This window comes from Heterocephalus glaber, unplaced genomic scaffold (genome assembly GCF_053883595.1).
Source record: "Heterocephalus glaber isolate CG9 unplaced genomic scaffold, H.glaber_assembly_v1.0 deba00001673, whole genome shotgun sequence".
In the NCBI taxonomy this organism is placed as follows: domain Eukaryota; kingdom Metazoa; phylum Chordata; class Mammalia; order Rodentia; family Bathyergidae; genus Heterocephalus; species Heterocephalus glaber.
The window spans coordinates 17,523,572-17,543,731 of record NW_028258410.1 but is presented as its reverse complement, the minus strand read 5'-3'; the positions used below and the strand labels follow the sequence as shown (position 1 = coordinate 17,543,731).

Below are 20,160 nucleotides of genomic sequence, written 5' to 3'. Positions count from 1 at the left end.
TTAACTTTGTGTGTGTGTGTGTGTGTGTGTGTGTGTGTGATCCTAGGGGTGGAATTCAGGGCCTCACGCATGCTAGGCAGGTGTTCTACCACTGAACTACAGCACTAGCCCTTTCTATTTTTGATTTGAGACAGGGTCTCACAAGGTTGCCCAGTCTAGCTTCAAACTTGTGATCCTCCTGCCTCAGCCTCCAGAGTAGCTGGGATTACAGGCATGTGCCACTATGCTCGGAATATTTTAGAGACAATGATTTTTTTTTTTGGTACCAGGGATGGAACTTGGGACCTTGTGCTTTCGAGGCAGGCAGCAGAACCACTGAGCTAAATCCCTGGCCCCAGAATATTTTAAATATTTAAAAGTATTTTAGTAATTAAAGGGTATATCACACATGTGTGCTCATGCTACATATGCATGTAAGCACATATACACATATTGCATATGCTCATTCATGCAAACACATAAGTCCTATAGAATTATGAAAACTATGACGACTTCCTAAAGAATGTTACTTAATTCAATTCACCCTCCTTCCTGTTTAATGATAGGTACTATAGTATGAGTGTGTACTACACCTGCATTTTCATATATATGAAAAAATTTAGGACGGGGAGTGATGGCACATGCCTGTCATATATGGAACTCTGGCAGGCTGGAGCAGGAAGATTGCAAGTTCATGTTTAGCTTCGGTAATTTATTGAGAGCCTGTCCAAAACAGGGGAAAAAAAAACTTTTTAAAGGCTGGGGATGTAGCTCAGTGCAAAGGCATTGAGTTCAATCCCCAGTTCCATCAAAAAAAACCCCCACTGCCAATATGCACGCCCTAGAAATGAGGGAAGCGAGGGGCTGGGACCTGTGTGCCCAACACTGAGGAGTGCTCAGATATAGAAGGCGGCAGGGGGCCTGGGCCCCTCAGGCTCTAACCAACAGCTGAAGAAAGACACTTCAAGGCTTCCACGGCAGAATGTGCACAGGAAACAAATTTAGGAAATCCTGCTTTCAGTTACAGGAAATAAATCCTACACCAACTGGTGGAAATTACGCCAGCAGCTCCACAGTCAGACGAATACTGATTTCTCTGGGAGCTGCATGAACTGACCTTGCCACGCCTGGAAATGTCTTAATGATACTGAATTTCAAAGGTCCATGCTAAGGCCGGCCACGCCAACTGGAAACCTTCAGGGATCGGGAAACAGCGGGGCTCTGAAAGACTTCACCTAAACTCCAGCCAGCCTTCTGTGTCACGTGATGGTTTTATATAAACATTCTGGTATTTTGCAGTACGAATCCTCTGACTGTTTAGAAAGCGTTTCGGTAATAATATTAACAGCAGTTATACCTTTAGTGGGATTAGGGTTTACTTTTTTCTTTTCTTACCTATAGCTTCACGTGTTTTACTACAGACATGCAATAACTACAATAAAAAATAATAGTTCTAAAATACACACACATATATGAACCAATAAGGCAACAGTGGCCTCTAGGAAGACATCAAAAGCCAAGGGAAAATACCTCTTTTTTTGTTTTTTCAATCATGACTAAGAACTTAGAAAAACAAGAGAAATCTGCATCCAAGCACAATTAATGGACAAGAGAGATAAAGCCCTATTCTCTCTGGAAAAAAGAAGCCAAGAAGCACAAAGCATTCCATGATAGAATTACCCTCCTGGGAACATCTGCACAGCCTTAAAGCAAACACACAAAAGGTCGGAGGGAAGAGTGGAGTGGGGAAAGGACGGCATTGAGGACCCACACCCCAACACTAGACCTGGCTGCGGTTCGAATCCTGCCAAGTACTCGTGCCCCCCCCCCCACCGCCCGCAACTACCAAGACAAGCGGACTTTCTCTCATCTGAAACGCCATGGTCCCCAGCTCCTGTTCCCAAGGGGAAAGACAAGCCCCAGCAGACCAATCTGGATGGTCCACAGAAGAGGCAATCATGAGGGGTTCCAGTGGCTCAAGTCTAAGCAGATCAGCAGCATCACAGAGCTCCCTCTGGGCCTGCTCTCCCGGCACAGCTCCCAGCTCAGCAGTGTTCTCCACGCCCACAAAGCGTGGCTCCAACACCAATGGGCATGGACGCCCTGGGCTTTACGGCTTCAGTGGCCTAGCAAATACCATGCAGACTGCAAGGAGGAGTCTCCCAGGGGACAAATTCTGCTGCCCACAAAACAAAGAAGCGACAAGACAGGCCGGGCAGGAGGTGTCATGGTGCCCTACATCTGCAAACCCTGGAGAGGACTCGTGGCCCTGCCCGCTGCATCTGCACCACAGGCTCCTAGACACCTGAGAGTCAGCCCAGGCCTTTGAAGCCTTCACTCACACAGAGCTGCACCTCCTTCCCAAAGCGAGCACAGACACCAGGATCCCACTCACGCAGGCAGACAGTACAAGTTTTTTCTTAAATTCTGGAAATACTCCGGTAATTGGTGTCACAAGCTTTAAAAACGCTCCATTCAATTGGACCTAGGATTTAATGCTGCCCACTGAGGGCCTCACGACAGCCTGTGCTGAACCCCTGGCGCCAGGGGTCAAAAGGCAGGAGGGATAAGGAGCCACCGGAGGCTGCTGGGATCCTAAACAGGCTCCATACTAAAAGCACTGAAGAAAAAGAGAAAAGTAGCCAGGTAAAATGGTGCACACCTGTAATCCCAGTGCTCTGGGAGGCTGAGGCAGAAGATGGCAAGTTTGAGCCCAGCCTGGGCAACTTTCAGACTTCGTGAGAAATAAAAAAGGGCTGGCAATGCAGCTCAGTGCAAAGGCCCTGAGTTCAGTCTCCAGTACTGGGAAGGAAGGGAAGAGAGAGGAAGTGTCAGGGGGGAAACAGGCCTACTACGCAGGGAGCTGGTGCCATGCAAGCAAGACCCACCGACATCAGGCGTTGAAGCCCAGCCTACAAAGCCCAGAGTCTACGACACAGGAGACGCCAGACATACCAGCTGAGGGACAGCCGACCACATGACTGGCTTGTGTTCTTCCAAGTTTCAAGGTTATGAAAGTCAAGAAAAGCTGGAAACTGTTGTGGGTTTGAGAGACTCAAGAGACAAAATGAATGCATGCTGGATTCAGGGTTGGCTCCTGACCTGGGAAAATAGTTCTCTCCTTTTTACTGTGTCACACAGCAGGACAGTGGATGTAATCAGCACAAGATCTACAGGTCAGGCAATCATACTGTCTCAACGTTAATGTTCTGGTTCTGACGAACGCCTTTGTTTTTTAGGGGAGAGAGTAAGATGTTTAAGGGTAAAAGAGGAATGCAGGAGAGAAAAGAAGAAAGCACATGTGGAAAAATGCTCACATTTGGGGAATCTGAGTGAAGCTTCAGGAAAAGGGAATTCTTTGTAGTAATATTACAACTTTTCTAAGTCTGAAATTATTTCAGAATTTAAAAGTTTAAAGAAAGAAACTCCACATGACTTCATGACAAATATTTGACCTCTCCGCCCTCCTCTTTGTTTCCTCTTGTGTCTCTGTTGTTCTTGTTGGTCAGTCTTTTTTGTATCGGTTACGCAAATTAACAGGTTTCCTTTGGGCCAATTCGTATATACGCCCTTGTCTTTCCTTTGTGGAAAATGGGGACAACAACCCTGCCCAGAAGATTAAATGAGACAGCCCCTGAAAGCACGTTGGTCGACAAACCTCAAGGAGTCAGCCTTTGTGAGGCTGCAGCTGATTCATTTTCCTCTGTGTATCTTTCCAAAGCCCCCTGGTCTTCTACACTAAGAGCTGATTCTATAATCAGAATCAAGGTTTTCTGGGAAGGAGGAGAGAAACCTGGAAGGGAAAAGCCCAAAATGACAAGTGAAACACAGACCTGTGTCTGAGTTAGAAGTCTGGGGTCAAAGGACAGGATGGCGCTTTTGTGCGCTGCCCTGGAATTACCTCGTCTGGGCTCGACGCCTGGTACACGCGACAGGAGTCCTCGTACTGCTTCTCGGCCTCGGCCTGGTCCGTCACACTGTTGGACTCGTACACGGGAGTCACATTGTGGCACAGCGCGATGGCCTTCACGGCTTCGTGCACGCGGCTGCTCATGGTCCGCCGGACCTTGGTGGTAACCGTGGGTCCCTTCTGAGCTGGGGGCTCCTGGGACTGCTACAGAGAGGAGAAGCGAGTAAGGACAATGTGCAAAGAAAGGAAGGCTCATGACGCAGGGCCAGAGAGCCACGTGGAGCTCCTGCTTTCCTTTCCCCTGCCCCACACCGGACTGCTGGGCCGGGCCGTGATGCTGCAGGACCTGACGTGGTGTGTCACTTTTAGGGTTCAATCCTCTATACTTAGAAGGGAAAATAAAGAGTGAAGAAATACAGTTGGATGGATGAGATGGGTGAGGGTGATTCTGCCCACGGACAGCGTGAGTCTGCTCTCCTGCGGGTGGGGACTGAGGTGTCACAGTGCAGACCCTATGGGACCCTGATTTCAGCACTGGGCTTCTCCACCTGGCACTGCTGCCGTCCAGGGCGGGTGGTTCGATGCTGTGGGCACCCTGTGCCGTGCAGAATGTCCAGCAGAATGTCCCACCTTGGAGAAGAGACCAAACGATCTTCAGACATTGCCACGTCCCCAGGGACCAAAATCACCCTCAGTGTATAACTGGTTTCAAATGCACCTTCTTCTTGATAAAAACAGGACGCAAGGGCTTCAACTGGTGCTCTTTGCAGAAACAACCATCAGTACTGCAGCCCAGGGCAGGCCCAGTGAGCCTGTTACGGCTGAGGTCTGCAATGTCCTCCCAGAGCCTCATCGAGCTGCAGGCTTGGTTGCCAGCTGATGGGATCTGAGGAACTGAATGGGTCACGAGGGCCCTGACCTCATTCACGCTCATGTGCATTAATCCACTGTTGAGTTCACAGTACAATAGCTATTAGGAGTCGGGGCCTACGGGGATGACAGTAGTAGCTGGGGGTTGGCTTTGGAGGGTATATCCTGGCCTCACCCCTTCCTCTCTGGCTCTGTCCCTCTCACTGCTTCCTTACTGCCATGTGGTGAGCAGCTTCTTCCCCCATGCCCTGCCAACATGATGTCTCTGTCTCTCCCCAGACCCACAGCAGGGGCACCAACCTACTATGAACTGCAACTTCTGAAGCCATGAGCCAAACAAAAAACAAAAACAAAAAACTTTCCTCCTTTAAGTTGTATAAATCAGGTAATTTGGTCCCAGCAGCATAAAGCTGACAACTCAGGCACAGCAGTAGCAACCAGAGAAACCTTAGCAGAAAGGACTTAGTGCAAAACGGTACCTAGCATTCCACCTAGCACAGACTTTCAAGAGTCACTTTAACTGTGCTTGACTTTTTCCTTCCTCAGACTTCAGACCTAGCCTGTGCTTGAGGGGCAGCCCCAGGGGGCTCTCGAGGCCTCCCCATCCCTTCCTCCCAACCTCTCAGCATGCAGCTTAGCCTCCGAAGGGCCAGCAATGGGCCATATCTTAGGGAAACGGTTCCAGCAACATGGTAACAAAGCATGGAAGGCTAGAAAACCTGAGTCTTATTCTTGGGTGGGTTGTAAACTGCCTGCTTTCCAAGCCTCAGTTTCCTCAAATTGGGAGGCGTGGGCTCCACAGAGTCCTCTGATTCCAGAGAAGGCTGCTTAACACCAACCACCAAGTATGCAGGGGGGGGAGAGCAGCCACCAGCAGCCCCATCTAACCCTCGGCCTGCTCTGGAAAGAAGAGCTCCGCTGTGTTGGGGTATAACATACAATCATGGAGCCGGGTGTGCACAGCAGCACAGTGCATGCTTTGCCTGCACAAGGTCCTGGGCTGAATCTCCAGCACCAAAAAAATAATTTTTGAAAGGACACTGCTGCAAAAAAGAATCCTACTTGTTAACAAGTAGTTTTGAACACCGAGTCTATGGCTCAAAATCCAGATGCCCTCCCCAGCACACAGCCCGCCTGCTTGTCCCCTGCTCACCCCACCAGCTCCCCACCCACAATGCCAACCTCCTCCTCTCTCGTTCTGTCCTAGTCATACTAGCCTTCCTGTGCTCTGAACACTGTAAGCTCCTTCTTGCCTCAGGGCCTTTGCACTTGCCATGTCCTCTGCCTGGAACCCCACCACCCAGACCTCTGCAGGACTGGCTTGTCAGTCTCATCATTCAGGTCTCAATTCCAATTTTTTTCTCTAGGAGGCCTTCCCTGGGCCCCCAATCCATGCTGCCCCATCTGACCTCCCCAGTGAAAGTATGCTCGTTCGATACTCTGTGTGTTACTGTCCTTTGGCCTGGTCACCTGATGATTCTCTCTGCCATCATACTGTGGGAACAGACAGCTCATCTGTGCGAGTTACTCATCAGCACCCCTAGCACCCGGGTGGTGGGGCCTGGCACGAAACAAGCACTTGCTGAAAGAATGAACAAATGCATAATTTAGTATTCCTAGGGAGGTGATGGGTTCTCATTGACAGGAATTTCTTTTTTCCATTTCCAAAAAGAAAAAAATATTACACTGACCAAACTCAGTTCCAGACTTTAAATCACAGTTGATGGACAAAGGATTGCCAGCAACAGTTTGAATTCTGGAAACTAGAAACATTTGTGGAGTTACTGGATTCTACATTCCATTAAAAACATATTTATCCAACAGAACAGAAGTGAGGTGATCACTTCAGAAGCATTGCATTTCATACCCTGACACACGGCTGCCCCAAATAGAGAACAGATGGGTTGCAAGAAACAAGAAAATGACTTTCATTTAATTTTTTAATACTATTTTTAGTAGTAGCATTAGACTCCTCGGGTAATTAGACAATTACTAAATTATTCTGGTCACCGTGGGGACACACAGTGCTCTGGCTTCCTGCTCTGTTAACCTCTGGTGTCAGGAGCACACGAGTTTCACTTCCAGGCCAAAGGGCACTGCATGGTAACAATAATTAGAGTAATGAATCAGAACTCTGGTTTAAATCCATCATTATTTGCCAAGTGCTTTTAATTATAAATAATTTAACTTTAAAATTATAAAGAGGACTGAAGATTTACAGAAAAGCTCCCCCTACTGGAGACACTACATCAAGCGCTTTCCCATTCTTGTAGTTTATGTTCCGCGTTAAGTGTGTTACGAAGCCAACGACACGTGTCTTCATTTTTGCCCACATTCTTCAGCACCTGAACCAAATCATTATTTAAGATCAGGGGCAACAGCAAGACCTCTGACAGAGTAATTTCTGCAGCTGCCGTGTTTCAGTAACAGTGGCTGGAATGAGAGGCTCAACTGAGGGCATCCATCGCAAATTTCTGGGTTTTGCAAACCAATCTGATTTCACGTGTGCAGAAGCCAGAAGCTTCCACTAATATTTCCAGCGGTGACTGACACAGTTTGGGGTTTTGTACTCCAGGTAAATCAACTCCACGGCAAGGCAACACCCAGAAGCACGGACAGTCAGATTTCTGCGAAGACCTCACATTTAAGTTAGGGAACCACTTGACAGTGAATCTGAAGGCAAGGATGACAGCCTCATCCAACATGGCCAGCAACAGGTTTAATGTTGCCAAATTCATTTATTTCTCCTTAAAGAAATTAATTAATGTTTGCCTTGATTTCTACTAAGATATTTCAGGGAAGGAGGAAATAACTATAGGGATACTGAGACCATTTGTTTTTTTCTTCCTTTCTCTGTAGTACTTCGGATTGAATTCAGTGCCTTCACATCAAGCTACATCGCCAGCCCTTTGATTTTTTATTGTAAGACAGAGTCTAAGTTACTATGCTGCCAGGCTGAGATCAAAGTTGTGGTCCTCCTGCCTCAGCCTCCTGAGTGCTAGGACTGCAGGTGAGCACCACCATGCTCCGGTCTTGAAACCAACTCTTTAATTTTCAAATGAAAGCTCCTTCACACATCAAGGGGGGTCCGCGTGTATCACGGGTCCGAGGTTGACCAGACTCTCAGGGATGCAGCTCAGTAATGGACATTCTCCCCATAGCCCCACGCCCCATATGGAAGAGTTTCACATCGTACAGTGTTTATCTCTAATCTCCTCCACAGGCCCTTTAACCTACACACATTTCTTCTTACTTAAAAAATACCAGGGGAAAACAAAAACAGATGTGCTATGCACAGAGGCAGGTTATGACTCTGTGCCCTGGGGAAAACTCACTGCTCCTCCCAGGGAATGCTGGGAGCGGAGAGCACCACGTGAGGGTGGAGGTGAGGGCAGCACCAGACAACAATGGGCTGGGGTGGAGACGAAGCTCTGGTGCACAGGTGCACGGACTGCGCCTCTGGTGGGCATTCTGCACCATACGAGGCTGTAGTCAATCACAGACCATAGCAGCCTACAAATGGGACAGTGACACACAAGGAAAACTGAGCTTCGGTGCAGTCATGACCCGTGGCAGGGCCATTTCTCAACAAGAACGCCAGACTAGATTACAGGAAAGATTAATACAAAAATGAAATGTTGCATCACCATGAATCAATTTTCTTCCTAAATGCAGTTAAAATGTCACCCCGTGTGGACATGGGGTCTAGGAAAGGGCTGTAATCAGCAGAGATGTGTATTGAAGACAAGGAGTTCCTCTAAAGCAGCCCTGCCCGAATCTCCCCCGCCCAAAGCTCAGAGCTGATGGCTCATTAACTTCAAAGGGCCACCAACCAGAGCGGGGCTCTTAGCTGGCTTCCAAATGAGTCAGCCGAGCTATGGGCTGATTAAGTGGCTGAGCCTCGGTGTTTACTATTTCACAGTAGACACCAGGGAGCAGGACAATCCACACATCTCAGGTCCCCCACACACCCCAGAGGCGTGGTCTGGTGGGCTCTGAAGATATCTTTGGTCAGAAGGACTGAGAAGATGTGGAGTGCACAGGCGTCCACATGGCAGAGGGCTGGGAAGGGGATGAGCAGCCTGCTCGGCCCGGAACAGATCCCTACAGCAAAGACAGCTCCGGCCCCAGTAAGCTGGCGCTGAGGAGCCTTCCAGAAACCAACTGACCTGCAAATCCAGGCCCGGAAGTGGGCGCACAGGTGATAATGCAGCATGGGATTCTATCTCGACTTAAAATCTCAGTATGTTGTTCCTCATGGATTTTTGGCTTTTTGACATGGGAGTTTTTTGGGGATTTTTTTTGGTACCAGTGATCGAACTTGGGACCTTGTGCTTGGAAGGCAGCCGGCGGAACCACTGAGCTAAATCCCCAGCCCAACACGGGAGGTTTTTTTTTTTTTTGGTACTGGGGATTGAACTCAGGTTGTTCCGCTTGTAAGGCAAGTGGCAGAACCACTGAGCTAAAGTCCCAGCCTGGCATGGAAGTTTTTTAAAGATGCTTTATGGTAAATGTGATTCACCTTGATGACTGTTTTTGGCACCCCATTAAATTTGCTCCCTAGGACAATTTCTCACTTGCTTTGCCCTGGCCTGGGTCTATGGTAAAATAATTAAAAATGAAAAGACTCACTGAATACACACACACTTTACACATAATACTGGTATTCAATCTTAGTAAAAAAGAATTACAAGAATACGATGTCTTCTTGGTGAAAAGGGGAGATACATGCAGAGCCAAAGGCGTGGCATGCTAGACACTGAGGCGTTGATGTTGGTGACTGCAGAGTAACCGGAACACAGGTAATACCGATATTCTGTCTTTCTGTTTATCTATGTTGTTCATTTTCTCTGCAGTAAAAATGTATCACAAAGAAATGATAGACGATTTTTTAAATGTGTAAAGAAAACAAAGAAGGCTCTGTATCCCCCAACAAAACAGATAAAGAAATTCTTCCCTGAGAAATAGAAACCGAACCTTCAGTGTGTTTCCTGCAGAGCGGAAGGACAGAACACTACACAGTGAGTGCTAAGACAAACTGAAGGCAGCAGATACGCAACTGGGCAGGAACTCGGACCACAAATGCAGACACCCAGGAAAGAAAGGTTCCACAAACTCCAATGCTAACAACACGTGCTAATATCAGAGACGAAATGAATACCAAGTGACAGGCGACAGTTCACCTATCGATGAGTGTGGATTAATCTCAATTATGTTTTCGGAAAAGCTTAAGTTACAAATACTAAATAGGCTAGGAGAACTTCGGGCTTCTCTGGGGCAGGATTTCAAGGCTCCCGGTTTCTCCCACGCTTCAGTTTTTCCTCAGATGCACACATCGACAAGAGTCAGAGAAGTTTCTGCTTCCTGGGAGGAGTAAAATAAAATATACTACAGGGCTGGGGATTTAGCTCAGTGGTTTCACCACCTGCCTTGCAAGCGCAAGGTCATGCCTGAGTTTGATCCCTGGTACCAAAAAAAAAAAAAAAAAAAATACTACAAACTCTATATTATAGACTGGTTGTCTTGAAATATTTTGTTTGTTTGTTTTTTGGTACTGGGGATCAAACTCGGAACCTTGCACGGCGGAACCACTGAACTAATCCCTGGCCCACTGAAATGCTTTGGTAATGACACATTGGGGAAAAGTTTTTTTGGCATCCTCCATATTTATATATTTATATTAAATATTATATTGTACTACTGTGCATTATATAACAATGAAATTCTAAGATGATATAAAAATGAACTTTTTCACAGAGTCAGCTAACACCTCAAAATGACATGTATCAGGGTGACACTGAGAACTACAGTTTTAAATTTAAATTTCAAATCTTCATGTCTGCTCTTCAGCCATGCAGAAAGTACTGATGCATGCTACAAGCCCTGAAAATAGTATGCTAAAAGCAAGAGGCCAGACACAAATGGTCACATATTAGCTGACTCCATTTACAGGAGACACATGGAGGGAAAATCCATAAAGACAGGAAGTAGACTGGCGGCCATCAGTGGCAGGAGGAATGGAGAGAGACACCTGGGGGTCCCGGAGGTGTGGGGTTTCTCTTTGGGGTGACAAAAATGTTCTGAAACTAGACATAAATAATGGGTGCATGTTGTGAACATACTAAAAAGCACTGGATCACATACTTTTCAAAAGAGTGAATGTTACAGTCAGTTACATCTCAAGTTTTTCTTTTTTTTAAAAAAAGTATCAATAAATAAATAAGCTAAGGGAAATACATCACATCTCCTTTGCCCATTATGGTTTTGTCTCACAATGCACTGGCCATTCCCTTGCTGTTTGCTTGGCCTTTTATTAATAATCTGGAATTTTCCCTGCCAGAATCTTTTCAAGCCACCTGCTGTCTTTATGAGGTTAGTTTAGTTAAGTAACATCCTTAAAGCCAGTCACTGGGACACTCATAAATCGCAGTCTGCATTTCAGCACACTGCAAATCAGTCACGGTAGAACTGGGCTCCTTTCACAGCAGCCTCAGAGGACGCCCACCTGATCCCCAAGGGTGGGTTCCTGGCTCATCCTCACACTCACAATAAGATGGAAACTGCACGAATTTTGGAAATGAAAACATGGAGAGATCCTCTAGACTCTTCCTGTCCCCCAGGGGTGACCCTGCAAACTCTGCCATGGGTCACAGGGGCCGTTCTGCACCCTGGAATCACCTGGTTCACCTGTGAAAGCTTCAGGTCTGGGCACAACTCCCAGGGCTTCTGACTCCAGCCCAAGAGACCTGACCCTATGCGGCAGATGCCACGCTTTAGGGAAAGGGTGCTGCGAATCCACTGGACGGTGAAAGGTCGGGGGGGACAGGCACAAGACACACTCTCAGACGAGCTGGCTCTGATGGTTCCACACTTTAAAGTTGCTAAAAAAAAATCACTGAACTGTGCACATATCAGGGCTGGGTTTTTTAGAGCTGTTAAAAACTATGAAAAAGTCCTCAATACGTCTCATCGCAGGAGCAGCCGTGTGCTCCCCAAAGGACCTGTAGATGTCCAGGGAGGAAGACACACATGGCCTCACACGGACCTGGCCTACAACCTTGAACTGTCTGAGACCCAAGACCAAGCCAACATCCATTTATGAGCTTCCGCCAGGAAGGAGCGTGAGACAGAGTTCATGACAAGACGTGTCACTTTCTGACTTTTAACACTTTACACAGTGTTATCTGTGCGCAACTGAGAATGAACCATAAACACTGAAATAATAGACAAATTCCCAGAGACAGAACGGCTTCTGTAAATACCACAAGCTCTTAAAAATCCCACCAACACAGGCCAGGCCGCATCTCCACCAGACACCCCATGTGGGAAGCTGTCTGGCATAATCCCCAGAGGCCTCCCCTCCGTCAGACGGAGAGGGCTGGTCAGCCGCAGTCAGACACAGGCCCCAAAGAGGAGCTCGGATGAGGCCAGGGCTGCTGGCTGGGAGGAAGGGGCTTCTCCAAGACAAAAAGGTCCCGGCTCTCTGCCCTGAACTCAGGAGCCGGAAGGGGACACAGCTCCCACCTCTGAGCCCTCAGGGCGAGCAGGAAAGAGATGGGAACCAGTGGGGGTGGTCAGGCATAGGAGAGGGCGCAAAGACAAACGGCTGGACAGGTGATCTGGTAGCAGCAGGAACTGAGGGATGGGTGGGGTGGAGGCCAGAGGCGATGGGGAGAGCACAGGAAGGATTCGAGTCCTGAGATGGCATGGGGGGGAGGGGCCAGTAACCCCAGAACCTCAGGGAGAGAATCGAGTGTTGGGAATGAGGAAAGCACACTGGGACCCTGGGGATACTGTCCTTAGGGAACAGCAGGATGCCGAGCACACAGGTGTACAGCAGTCCAAAGCCTCAGGGTAGGGCTGGAGACCGAGAAGCATCTACAGGGGATGGAAGTCCGGGGAGAGGACCACCCAGGGGCGAGATACCAGGGCTCCGCCACCCTAAGGAAGACGGTCAGAGACAGGCAAAGGGAATGGGGACTATGTGGCTTGCTTTGCCTGGCCAGGGTCAGGCTATGTGGTTTCTTATTAGTCCTAAAGAAAAGAACATCACTGAGAAAAAAGGTCCACGGATCCACCCAGAGACCAGTCATAAGGCCCACCCTAGGAGCCTGGAAGAATTACAGGATGATACAGCTGGTTGTAGATGATAGCAGGAGATGAATCGAATCAACTGTTCTCTTTTAGGGCTTGAAATACTTCACTCCAGGCTCTCCTTGACTTGAGGGTTTGTGTTGAGAAGTCTGCCGTGATTCTGATGGGCTTTCCTTTGTAGGTGATTTGTTTCTTTTCTCTAACTGCCTGTAGAATTTTGTTCTTCTGTTGGGTTTCTGGGATCTTGACTATTATATGTCTAGGTGTAGATTTCTTTTGATCATGGCTAGTTGGAGTTCTATATGCCTCACTTATCTGTATGTCCAATTCTCTACCTCTGTCTGAGAAGTTTTCCACTATTACCTCTGTGAACAGTTTTTTTATGTCAGTTGTACCTTCTCCTGTTTTTTTGTGGACTCTTTATCAGTCTTATGTTATTCTTCTTTGCATCATCTAGCAGCTGCTGGATTGATTTCTTGTGGTCCCTTACTATTTTTAAGAAATCTGTTTTCATGATCTTATCCACAATCCTCTCTTCTATATCTGATATTCTATCTTCACATTCCCTTAATCTGCTGTGCATACTTTCAATGGAGTTTTTAATCTCCTGAATATCTGTTTGAATCTGTTTCATGGATTCCATTTCTTTCTTATGTTGGGCGATCATGGTTTCCATTTGTTTCTTATGCTGGGCATTTATGGCTTCCAGCATATTTCTGAGGTCATCTATTTTTTTTTTTTATCTGTTTTTGTTCTAGAGCCTCTAATCATGTTTTTCACTCTGTTCACCATCTCTGTAGTTATCTGGAAGATTATTTCTGTTTTGAATTTTTCTAGAGCCTCATTCATCTGTTTTGTTACTTCCTGTGCTATCAGTTCAGGGTATCTAGGTGGTTGATTATCAGACTTTTCCACCTCATTTCCCCCAGAGTTTGCCTTTTGTGGGGTGGAAGTCTGAGTTTGTGCCTTGCTTTAATGTCTTCTCATTTTTGTTTTTGTTTCTGTACTTGGTTTAATTCCTGGGTTGATACTTTGAAGTTGCTTATTGTAAGTATCTTTGTTGCTTGTATTCAGAACCCTTATCCAATGACTGCTTCTCAGAGGTGTCTTCCAGGTATAGCTGGTCTTTAGGTTTTGAGTCTCTGATGGCTCTGAGGCTATCTCATTTTCATTATACCAGGAAGGACAACTGATTAGATCAATCACAACACCTTAGCCCAGGTAATACAATTAGCAACACCATAGCACCGATTACATCTTAGAAAATGACAATTTGTGGTAGTTATTAATCTATCACCTTTAACTGTGTGAATTAAATCAAAATTGAGGACCAACCCAACGTATGTTTATAGTGAATAAACTCTTCAATATAGCAACTTTACCCTTCGGGATGGAGAGTTAGAAGGAGTTGGGGAGGGAGGGATAGCTAGGTAGAAGGATAGGGGAAGGTTAGCAGTGAGGCCTGAGGACACAGGTAAGAGAAGGAAAAAGAGAAGAAAAGAAAAATAAAGAAGAAATACGAATTAGGGCCAGAACAAGAACACAAAGAAAAATGAAGAACAATGTGGGACAGCGAGGGAGCGAGGCAGAGAGAGAGAGAAAGAAAAGAGAAAAGAAAGAAAAAAGAAAAATAAAAATTTGAAAAGAGTAGAGAAGGAAAAATTAAAACTAAGAACAAAACAAAAGAATAGTGAAAATAACAGATAAAAGATAAAAATGAAGGGCCTCTTTCAGGGTATGTCTCTGCTGTCACAATAGACAACATGGGCAGCAGTGTGCAGTTATAAATCAATGAGTCTCAACAAGCCAGTCGCAGACCTGTGAAATTCAGGCAGATTTCTGGCTGCAAGTCCCAAGTTGAGCTCCCTGTCCTCCTGCAGGGTTGAACTCTGCAAGGTTCTACTGCAGGTTCCAGCTGCCCTTCCCCTGAAGATAGTTCAGGTTCCGATGGGAGGTGATGATCCCTCTAACTTACCAAGCACAGTGGTCTGGTGTGCCTTTATTGCAGAGATTCTCTTCACTTTTCCAGTGGGCTTCAGTTTTCATCAGGGAGTCTGAGAGAGGCCCTCTCTCTGTTGTTCACTTCTGCAGCTCAGGACAATGGCCTTTATGCCCCCCTGTGCCTCTGCAGTGTGGAACCAGGTAGCTGCGCAGCCAAGAGGCCACACAAGGTGGGTGGGGGCCTGGCCCAGGGGTTGAAGGCACCCATGTGGCTACACTGGCGGCTGGTGGGCATGCTGAGAAGTCCTTACCGTCTCGCTGGTCTTAAGTGGGCATGGCAAGCCAGATGGAGCAGGGCTCCAGCCAGCCTGGGAGTGCTCAGCCTGTGCTGCTACGATGGCGGCTGGTGGGTGTGCCGCAGGGTCCTCACCGACTCTGGAATCAACTGTTCTCTACCTAAGTCCACCCACAAACACTTCCTGCTCAGCTGCTTTCAGGAGGGTGTGGAATTCCAGGTGTAAACCTTCCAGAACATTCGGTGTCGAGTATAACTGGGTCATGGAGGACTCAGGTCTTCTGCCTTTAACCTTTACAGATTTTAACTTCTGGCGATGGAATCATTATCTGTTTTGATGAAGTTAAGTTGTTATCTCCAAACAGGCACCACAACATGAGCTGTTCTAACAGATGGAAGATGCCTCAGAACTACTGAGGGATTGTTTTGGGTGTTTTGTTATCTTGTCTTACTTTTTTTTTTTTGGTACTGGGGATCAAACTCGGGTCCTTGGTCACTGAGCTAAATCCCCGGCCCCATCTTTTCTTACTTTTAAAACACAGAAACCCAAGGCCCTGCCCTACTCTCAGTGAATCAGAACCTCTAACATCAATAAATGTCATTGTTTTCCGTGCTGTTTCACTCCGAAACAGCCGTAGCAATTCTGATGAGCAGGGGTGTGAGGACCCAACTGTTCTAACTTTTTCTGAATATCAGGACGCTTACCAGTAACATCTTTCTCTGAGAAATTACTGATTTTTTAAAAATGTATAAGAAAGAAAAGGCAGGAAGAGAGAAGTTCCAAGTATTTCCTGATAAATTAATCTTTTTCTCAGGGCAGCTAGAGTGAATGTGGCTGGGAATGCAACGGCAATCCGGAAGACCACGACCATTTCCCGAGGACACCATTACTATCTCTGACCAGGCTTGGAGCACAGGAAAAAGGAAAAACAAACACATTCATAAACTGAAGTGTAATCAACTGATAGCTTCCCAAAAGCTCCTTCTGGTGCTAACATGGTAGGCAAATCGCTTTCTCTTCGGCTTCTCCCACCTCCATCAGCACTTCAGATTCGGGTCCTATGGTGGGGACAGTGGGACACCTCAACTGCAGTTTTATTCCACATGTCAAGGACTGGCGGTTGCTGTGGGTTTCGGAGGGATTTTTACTGGGGGAAGTGGGATTGACTGCTAAAAGATACAGGGTTTCCTCGTGGGGTGAGGAACATAAATTACCTGGGATGATGGCTGCACGACTCTGGATATAATAAAAGGCACAGACTGTACACCTCAATGGAGAAATGGAATGGCACCGTGAATTACACCGCGTGCAATAGAGCTGTGAAAAATGTACAGGAAGTATTTAAACGACTGTTAAAATGGAAGGCTTTACCTGGGTGTAAATACTGAATATGTGGCTCTGTACTTCATCCATGGAGTCGAGGCCATAGGCCACTGTGCCCAGGTGTAGCCGTTTGAAAACCATCTCGTTCTGGGTCAGAGTTCCTGAAACACAGACAGACAAGTGACTGTGCCTGCATCCTCGGCATTCACTCTGAGTGACAGTAAGAGAGCCAGCCTCAGGCCTGGGGTTTGGCTCAGTGGTTTTGCCGCCTGCTGCGCAAGCGCAAGGACCTGATTTCGATCCCTAGTTCCAAAAAGAAAAAGAGAGCCACCCTCTTCTGAGGTCCCCTTCTTGCCCCCTGCCACTTCAGTACTGCTCTGGTGGAGCCGACAAGAGGTACTCTGCTTGCTCAGAATGCCATTCCCCAACTGGCACCTTAGAGCCAGGCATCTTCTGGTAACCCCAGCACTCAGGGGGCTGAATCACCATGAGTTCAAGGCCAGCCTAGGCTACATAGTGAGTTCAAGGCCAGCCTGAAAGACTGAACTACAGAATGAGAGACCCTGTCTCAAAAAGAAAAAGGCATCCTAGAGCTGGGGTTGTAGCTCAGTGACAGAGCAGTTGCCTTTCATGTCCAATGCCCTGATTTCCATCCCTAGGACCAAGAAAAAGAAGTGTGCTGAGTTACTATGGACACGACTATGCCCACGCCCTGGGGTGACCCAGGAGGACTGTCCATCAAGGGTGCCTGACTTGTTCCTCTGGCCGAGGGCTGGGGTGGCACATGACATACTCGAGGCCAGATTCTGAGAGAAGCCTGACCCTTAAGCAGAAAGACCCATGGCTGGAAGACGAGGACACTCAAGTCACCCAAAGGCAGAGCCCTACAGAGCCCACCCCAGGGCCCTGACCCTGACATGGCCCAACTTCCTTGGCCCCTCCGTGCTGACTGGGTGTTCACGGGACCTTCGAGACGGCTTCTCTCCTGCCCTCAGCCACTGCACGGAAGAGAGGAAGCCCAAACCCAGGTCTCCCGCCACATCCTGATTCTTCCCACAGCCAGACAGACATTAAATTGGGGGACAGAACGGAGGTCAAACTACCTGGGATCAGTGCCTGCTTCGACCCCTCTGTAAGATGTCACCTAATGAATGGGGCTCAGAAACACCCGGCACTGAGCTCGCAACGCTGGCCCCAGGGAAGCGTCTGCTACGATCTCTGCTGGCGCGGTCACAGCAGCACCGTCGCTCTTCTCCCAGAGAGGGGTGAACAGCTCCTCCTCGTGTCTCGGGAGAGGCCAAGAGCTCTGGTCAGGCGCTCCTGCGTCCTGCGTCCTGCACCGATCCTGCACGGGCCCTGGGAAGAGCTCACCTGTCTTGTCTGTGAGTAAGTACGAAATCCTGCCCAGCTGCTCGGGAATCGTGCTGGACCGAACCACAGTCCCGGGGATCTTCGAATCCCTCCGAATCACCCAGCTGTACACGATCTTGCCCATGTCCAGGTTGACACGCAGACTAGGCAGGAAGCCAGAACGTGCAGGTTAACAGGACATACATGAGGCCCAGCGTGTCCCTACAGACAGCAGACTAAACATGCAACATCTTCAGACGCCCAGCCCAACACGATCAGCTCTGCCAGAGGGGCGGCACCGAACTTTTATGAAGCCATTCTGTGCGGACCGGCGTCACTTAAAACACAGCAAGAGTAGTTGTGCCAAGCCTGCCCTTGCTTTCGTTTTCTGTCCTCTTTTCACAGTGCTGGGGAGTGAAGCCAGCATCGCACCTGCTAACCCAGCACTCTGCCCCTGAGCTGTATCCCCAGCTGTTACTCTCTAATTACTGGTCCCCCGAGGTAAGATATTTTGCTACTATATTCATTTTTTAAATCAGGGTATATCTTTTAGAGATAAAATTGACCATTTGAAGGGCACAGCTTGGCAGTGAGAACATTCCCATGGTCAGGCAGCGATGAGCACCATCCCTGGCAGAACATTTCTATCTCCCCAAACTCAAACTCGGCACCCACTAAACAGTCCCTCTGCTGCCCCCTCCTAGTCCCATAGCCTGGGGCAACATGGTTGTACTGACATTTCTAGGACGCTATCCTACATCTCAACACAAGTGGGAGCAAACACTACTTGTCCTGTGTGTGGCCTTTTTACACAATGAGCATAATGTTCTCAAAGTTCATCGACATCAAAGGATGTGTCACAACTTCCTTCCGTTTCTGAGGCTGAATAATATTTCATTGTATGTATTCTATTCATCTTAAGTATTATTTTTTGCAAAAAAGAAATCTTCAAAGTAATTCACAATTCAATAAACTAACCAAACTGCTTTTTAATGACTAGTCCTGAGCTATATGAAGGTTCAATTTATTAATTTTCAACCATGTTATAAACACAACTTTAAAGTCTAAGATTCACTTAACATCTCACTAGAGTCTTGTTTTGTTAGCAATAAAGCAGACCTGTATACTCCCTGAGACCATCATCCAGAGAGTGTCGGCTAGGGCACCATCTCCCTGCAGCAGTGACACTGTTGGACCCAAAACTACAACCTCTATCCTCATACAAAGACAAATTGTAACCTGGATGATGCAAATATGTACTACAGCAAGACAAAATGTAAGATATCAAGTGTAAGAGAGACTGTAAGCACTAAAAGTTTCAGAAAAAAAGGGTATTTGGTTTAACGAATACTTTTACTCTTATTACAGGAGAAAAGTAGAAACAAGTATGTAGCAACATGAGAATAAATAAAATGCTAAACCTAGAATACTTAATAAAGCACTTCTCCAAAGTGACAGGGCAGCTGGGTGCGGTGGCACATGTCTGTATCCCAGGACTCTGGGAGGCTGAGGCAGGAGGATTAAAAACTCAAGGCCAGCAGGGGGAACTTAGTGAGACCCTGTCTCTAAACAAACAAGCAGGCTGGGGATGTAACTCAGGGCAAAGGCCCTGCGTACAATCTCCAGTACTGTAAGGAAAAAAAAAAAAATGATGGGGCACAAGTATATCTGATAGGAAAAGTTATTTGTAACACATTTTTTTGTTTTTTTAAATGCAGGTTTTATTCACAGCAAAATCCCCTTTTTCTAAAATAGAAAGCACTCTAGAAAAAAAAATGCATGCCAAATAATAAATGATCATCATTTGGTAATAAGATCGGGCTGGGGATTTAGCTCAGTGGTTTTGCCACCTGATGAGCATGCACAAGGACCTGAGTTCCATCCGCGGTACCAAAAAAAAAAAAAAAAAAAAAAAAAAGGTGACTTTCATTTCCTCCTTTTGCTAAGGTAGGTGTTAATTTTTTCTACTGTGACAATCTATTGCTTACACCTTTTTATGCTTTGTTTCGTTTTTTGAGACAGGGTCTCACTATGTAGTTCAAGCTGGCCTTGAAGTCACTATGTAGCTCAGGCTGGCCTGGAACTTGCAGTGATCCTCCGGCCTCAGCCTCCTGAGTGCTGGGATGACAGGTGTGAGCCACCACACCCAGCTACTTACATCATTTTTAAAACCACTTATTCAGCCTCCACATCAGCAAGGCAAACAATTGGTGCATGCGACAAGCTCCTCCCATATACCCACGGCACTCATTGCAAATCAGTCTCAACCCTCGTTCCCTCAGAGCGCAGACTCAGGTTCACAATCCTTCTCCACACAGCACCTGCAGCAGCCATGACCAGCCCTGCAGAGCTGGCTGACTACGTGAACCCTCAACGCCAACCCCAGCACAGACTGCC

General features: G+C 47.2%; 1 protein-coding gene across 3 annotated transcripts in view; it reads right to left on the bottom strand.

Annotated features, from left to right (window-relative positions):
* The window catches only part of Atp9a (ATPase phospholipid transporting 9A), a 141,381-nt gene that overhangs the window by 41,135 nt on the left and 80,086 nt on the right, over nt 1-20,160 (bottom strand). For all 3 annotated transcript variants that reach the window (XM_021238923.2, XM_004858042.4, XM_004858041.4), the window contains exons 12-14: nt 17,785-17,927; nt 16,462-16,574; nt 3,881-4,093 (exon numbers count right to left, since the gene is read on the bottom strand). In XM_021238923.2, coding sequence (XP_021094582.1) covers nt 3,881-4,093; nt 16,462-16,574; nt 17,785-17,927 — 469 coding nt within the window. The remainder of the gene's footprint in view (nt 1-3,880; nt 4,094-16,461; nt 16,575-17,784; nt 17,928-20,160) is intronic.